Raw genomic sequence first — 5879 nt, forward strand, 5'->3', positions numbered from 1 at the left:
AAAAAAAAAAAAGCCAACAGCATATTGGGTTGTCAGCAGCAACAGGAGAGTCACTTGCAAATCAAGGGAAGTGATCCTTCTACTCTATTCAGTACTCGTGAGGCCTCATAAAGGATGTGGACAATTGAGAAAGAGTCCAGCAGAGAGCAACAATGATTAGATGCTTGGGAAGTATGACTTCTAAGGAAAGGCTGAAAAAACTAAGACTACTTAAGTCTAAAGAAGAGAAGACTTGGTAAGGGCAGGGGGAGGTGTTAACAACAGTCTTCAAATACCTAAAAGGTAGTTATAAAGAGGATGGCTAAACTATTCTCTGTAACTGTAAGAGACAAGGCTAGAAAAAAAGGTCTCAAATTGAGCAGGGGAAATTTAGGTTGGAGATTAAGAGCTCTCTCACTATGAGGGCAGTTAAAAATTAGAACAGACTAACCAGAGAGGCTGTAGAATCTTCATCCTTGGAAATTTTCAAGAACAGGTTAGGAAGATACTTGCCTGGAGTGATTTAGTCATGGCTGATCCTGCCTTTAGCAGGGGATTAGAGTAAATGACCTCTTGAGGTGGCTTTCTAGCCCTATTTTCTATTATTCTACAATTACTAAGTGCAGGATGATGATGGGTATGTGAGCTGGGGAGTCAGGAAATGAACATCAGGAAAGACAAAGACCACTTGATTCAAAGGGTCAGGTGTCTGCTGAACTTGTTAACTGGAAAGGGAATTAGGGTTAGACTAATCAAAGGGATGAGAATGAATAAAGTGTTAAAAGGGTTACCATTTTCTGAGCCAATGCTAACACAAAGTACTGCAGATGGTATTCATGCCGCAAGACCCAGGCAGATGAGGGAGTTACAGAGGGTGGTCCTTTGGCCCAGCTGTGGCACAGATAATCCTTCAGACCTTTGAAATTCAGCACACAGAAGTACTGTAGGAGAACCAGAAACAGAGGCAAATACAATTATCATCATCCCATTCAGGGGAAATATGATTCTTACCAATATCTTCCACCTTGCATCCCCTTCCTTCCTCAAAGAATAGCTGCAAGCTCTTCCAGACAAGCATGTTTATAATCCAAAGGTGACCTGAAAAAAACTCTCCTTCCCCAGGGCAATGAGAAGGGCTCTTTCTCCACCATGCTATATGCAGTATCCACTCACAGATAGGCCTCTTTTCATGCATCATTTGTGCATGTGTCCACTGCTTCAAAAGGAGGCACCAGTGCTATTCTCCAAGAAAATGTAGCTCCAAGGAGCTGAGCAAAATAATTTCAGCATAAAACCAGACAGCAGCCTTGAGAAGAGCTTGTACCAGCTCTCCCTCTCAAAGAACTGTTTTGGTAGTTTTGGTATTGCTCACTTCACACATATTTGTGTTCACTCACTGTCACTGCATCTAGTCACAGAAAGCCTTGGTTTCCTAACTTTATCTCCAAGGCCCCAACACAAAACAAATATCTGAACATCGTATTCTCTTGTGCTTAAGTCTTACGCTAAGTGCCTTTGTATATGAACAGAAACTCACAGCCAATTAGTATTCACCAATATAACGGCTCTCTGAACAGGAAACTTTGTCCAGTACTCAACCTAAATGCTTATTTAAATTTCACTGGGATATTCTTCACATTATACCTCCTTCAGCAACCCCTCTCTTCCTCCACAATCTTTAACCTTTCAGACACTTAGCTATGTTCCACATCTTAGTCATTGTTAAGGAAATCAATAAATATTTCCCTCTTCTAGCCTTTCCCTACAAATCAGTCCCTTGAGCAATGTAACTGTTTTTCTTACATTGTCAAGCTACTTTCAGCTGCTCATTTTTGTTTGTATAGTGTACATCCCAGGACTAAGTATATCAGAAGCAAGATCTTGCTACTTCTGAATTTAGAGGGTTCTCCTTACCACTTTGTTTTATCTTTAGCCAAAACCCCCAACTGTTGAGTATAAACAATCCTACTAATGTCACCCATACAGCATTTAGATACAGGCCCTCTCCTCCCCCCCAACCAAGCTCATATTCAAGTAGAGTTCCTAGTAACAAGCCAATACTAACCTTGCTGACCAGGCTTTTGTGGATTTGGGTGATACTGTTGATGAGGAAAAGAAGAGCAGTAATGAAGGGAAAAGGTGACTTTGAGCCAGCTAAACTCATAGGGGGTTTGCCTCCAGTGCAACTCAAAGATACAATGCTGCAGACAGATTCTGGTGCGGGGGAACAAGACGAGGGATTGCATAGAGCAGAACACGGCCTGTGTGAATAAAGACAGATCAGATCAACAGCACTCATTTCACTGACAGCTTTCATGGCAAATTACAGATTAAAAGCTCCAATCTCAGAAACGTTTGTACAATCAACTGTAGCCACAGTCTTTCAAGGTTTGTGTGTACACAGTCTCTAGCATCACAAGCTCCTCAGTAGAGCAGTTAGCCATCATTTCAATACAAATTAACACATGTTGGCTCTAACAAATTTCAGTTTTTTGATTAACTGGTCACAAATTTCAGGAACATAAAGGAGACCAAGCTCTTATACTGTGCTACTCTTATCCTGTGCTCTTATTCAAAACTACTGGACCACAGATAACCAAAGAAACCACAGCTTTTCCACACACAGACCTAATCCAAATCACCAGCAGTGGCCAATAAGAACATTTAAAATGAAAATACCTATGTAAAGAGTAAGAAGCCAACCTTGTATCTAAAAGACTAGAGTGTATTAAAACATAGGAGTTTTCAGTGTCCTCTTATACATCCATGTTGTGCAAGAAGTGTTGAAATTCAGGATTCTCACACTTTTAAAATAGATCTCTGCCTGTAGGACTATTAAGAAAGGCTCTTTGTACATTGCCAACCATGCCAGACTGACAGGTCATGAGTACACTGAAAGATATACTCAAAAGGAATGGCTAAGCTTTGTGCTTCCAGTACAATAAAAAAGAGCAGCCAGTCACCTAACCTTCAGTAACCATGGGTCTGGTGTATAGGTACCCAGTAGTGTAACAAGGGATGAGTGAGCAGGGTACCAGCATTGGGCACCAATTTAGAGGGGGCACAACTGGTCTACCAGCAACAGCAAGAGTCAAGGTGGGCAGGCTGTACCATGGCAGTACAAGCCAGGAATTTTGGAGTCCCTGACGCAAATAAGATTTCCCCCCACTCACTACCAACCCCTCTCCTTCCAATCTCCAACAGAGTTTTGTCCAGGGCACAAACCTTGCTAGTTGCACCTCTGCAGGTGCCTCAGGCACAACAAGATCACAGTCTTTTAAATTAAAAGCAGATACTAGGACATGTCCTTCACTATGCTATAGCCAAGAACACAAAAGTCAGGGCAATCAAAACTGCTCTCTAGCTCCTCTATTTAAATAAGTAATGGGGAAGGAGGGCAGGTCATGGTTTACGTGGACAGCAAAGGGCCACACAGTTACTACAGAGTAACTGTTCTTTCTTTAAAGGGTTGCCTGCATGCATTTCACTTTGGTGATCCACAATCAGGACACTTGAAACAAAGAGCGAGTGCTTTGAGTCTACTGTGGATATGTCAGTCTCCAGTCTCTTGCTGGGAAGAGGCCAAGAGAAAAGCACTAAGCTGCATGCACATGGAGGGACCTTCCACCAATCTAATGGACAGGGCTCTGTCAGGAACAATATGTCTATATCATGTCTGGTGAGTAAACACACCAAAATAAACCACCTAAGCATGCAGTGCAGCTGCAGTCTGACACATGTTAGAGGGGTCATTTTGTTAGGTTCCCCTCACCCCCCATTTCTGAGCATGTCACATAGTTCAGAAATAAGACTGCAGGTAGCTTGTCAACCTGCTTAGTTCCCTGTCCTGGTATGGTTTTTACCTGAGCAGATCCCACATGCTGTGCAAGGCTGGCTGGCTAAGGAGAGGCAGCAGCACCTCAGATGTCAAATGCTCCAGTTCCTCCAAGCAATCGATTGGATTTAGTGATGGCTGCAGAAAACATGGGGTGGGGGAGGGGATTAAAAAAAGGTATGTATGGAGGCAGTCAGAAAAAAAGTGAACAGTCTCTTTGAACAATCTCTCCTCAGGGAATAGACTGCTTCACTTGCCTTTCTTCCCTTTTGTTTAAACAGCCCTTTTCCTGCACACACATTTTGCACAGTGATAATACTATAGCTTAGAGTAGGTGTCTACAGATAAATAAACCTCCCCTAGCTCCAGAGACATCCCCACATATTGGCCTGTCCATTAACCACAAAGAAACTAAGCAAGGCTACCTGGGTTCATAAACAAAGGCCGGGATTAAAACACAACAAAGGGCTAATAACTGCTCTGGGAATTTTCAACACAGTGTTATCCAGGATGTCAGCAGAATCAGCAGCACACAGCAAGATCAGCTAAGCCACTGAGACGCAACTAAAAAATACCATGTAGGAGCACTGCATGGAGAACTTCATACAGTAAATCTAAGGTTTTAGTGGATCCTTCCCTCACTAAGACATGTTCAAACATTATGAGAACATAGCTTTTTATTTTGCCAGAATGCAATCTGATTCAGCCCACAGGAAGCGAGTGAAAACCCTCTCCAGAAAGAGGCTCGACTTATAATTTCAAGTTAAGTGGACATGCTGCCATCCTCAGTTCTGGATTTTAGGGTAAGAATGGCCTGAGGAATTCTGGATAACCATTATCCTAGGGTTACTACATGGGTAGATTTTTTTTTACCTTCTAATTCACACACTTTGTAAATATTTTTAACATATTAGTAGTATGCTATTGAGGTAAAACCACCTTTGTATCAGCACACCCCCTCTCACAATATTTTGCTTTCTTGAATTTAGAATTCAAAAATCTAAAAAGTTATTGGCATCATCCAGTCTTCCTTGGATATTCACAGAAATCCAGTAATAAATATTAGGCTATAAGCTGCTAGAGTCACTAGTTCAAACCCAGCACCCAAGTAGCACTAGATCAAAGTTGTTTCTCTCTCTTGGCTCTTTGGGGTCTACTTGACAAGAGCCAGCAATCTCCATGGAGCTCCTCGTGGGCCAGCTTCTACATCACCACAACTAGCGCTAACGTGTGCTTATTTTGGGAAGTCTCAGAAGAGGTAGAAAGGTCTCAATTGTCAGACGCACAAAATTATCCCCCACCCTCAGAGATGGTTCTTCCCGGTCAGGGCTGAGACATGTTGGCAGGGTAGCGCAAGAAAGCTTAGGTTTGGGTGCCAATGATACATCGATTCTGGGGATAGATTTAACATGTCAGCCTTCACTTTCATAAGCCTGACACTTTTCACCTTCAGAAAATTCTGCTTAAACATGGCCATATACCGTGCTAATAATTGGGTTCCTATCTCTATCTGCTATACAGAGTCCTGATAAGACAAACACACACATTTTCACTGTGCAGACACTTCCAAGTCAGACAGGAAAATATTCAACAACTATATGTGGTCACTACAATCTGCAAGGGATACTAAGTATTCAGCATGCTAATTGCCTGCATTTTAGATGCTGTCCGGTCTCGATTTCAGGGCTAGTAATCAGAATCCAGCTCTCAGTGCCCTGTTGGTTAGAGTTCTATCTTCTCGTTTCAACTGATTCAGGGTAGACATAAGGAAGAACTTCTTCACTGTCTGAGCTCCCAAGGTTTGGAATAGACTGCCACCGGAGGCAGTTCAAGCACTTTGAATGCCTTCAAGACACATTTGAATGCTTATCTTGCTGGGATCCTATGATCCCTGCTGACTTCCTGCCCATGGGGCAGAGGGCTGAACTCAATGATCTTCCGGGGTCCCTTCCAGCCCAAATGTCTATGAAATCAATGAAGCTCTCATTTAGGAATTAAGAAGGTGTTTTTGTTTTTTGGGTTTTTGTTTTAGCTGGGCGGCTTGGATTTTTATTATAGCCTAGGG

The 5879-nt window shown here is 42.5% G+C and overlaps 1 protein-coding gene across 1 annotated transcript in view; it reads right to left on the reverse strand.

The window, feature by feature from the left end:
• RPAP1 (RNA polymerase II associated protein 1) overlaps window positions 1-5879 on the reverse strand; it is a 72539-nt gene that overhangs the window by 19993 nt on the left and 46667 nt on the right. The window contains exons 17-19 of the mRNA XM_019519045.1: window positions 3843-3952; window positions 2045-2240; window positions 771-920 (exon numbers count right to left, since the gene is read on the reverse strand). Of these exons, the coding sequence (XP_019374590.1) occupies window positions 771-920; window positions 2045-2240; window positions 3843-3952 (456 nt within the window). The remainder of the gene's footprint in view (window positions 1-770; window positions 921-2044; window positions 2241-3842; window positions 3953-5879) is intronic.

Source organism: Gavialis gangeticus, unplaced genomic scaffold (genome assembly GCF_001723915.1).
Source record: "Gavialis gangeticus isolate Ggan-Ray unplaced genomic scaffold, GavGan_comp1, whole genome shotgun sequence".
Lineage (NCBI taxonomy): Eukaryota > Metazoa > Chordata > Crocodylia > Gavialidae > Gavialis > Gavialis gangeticus.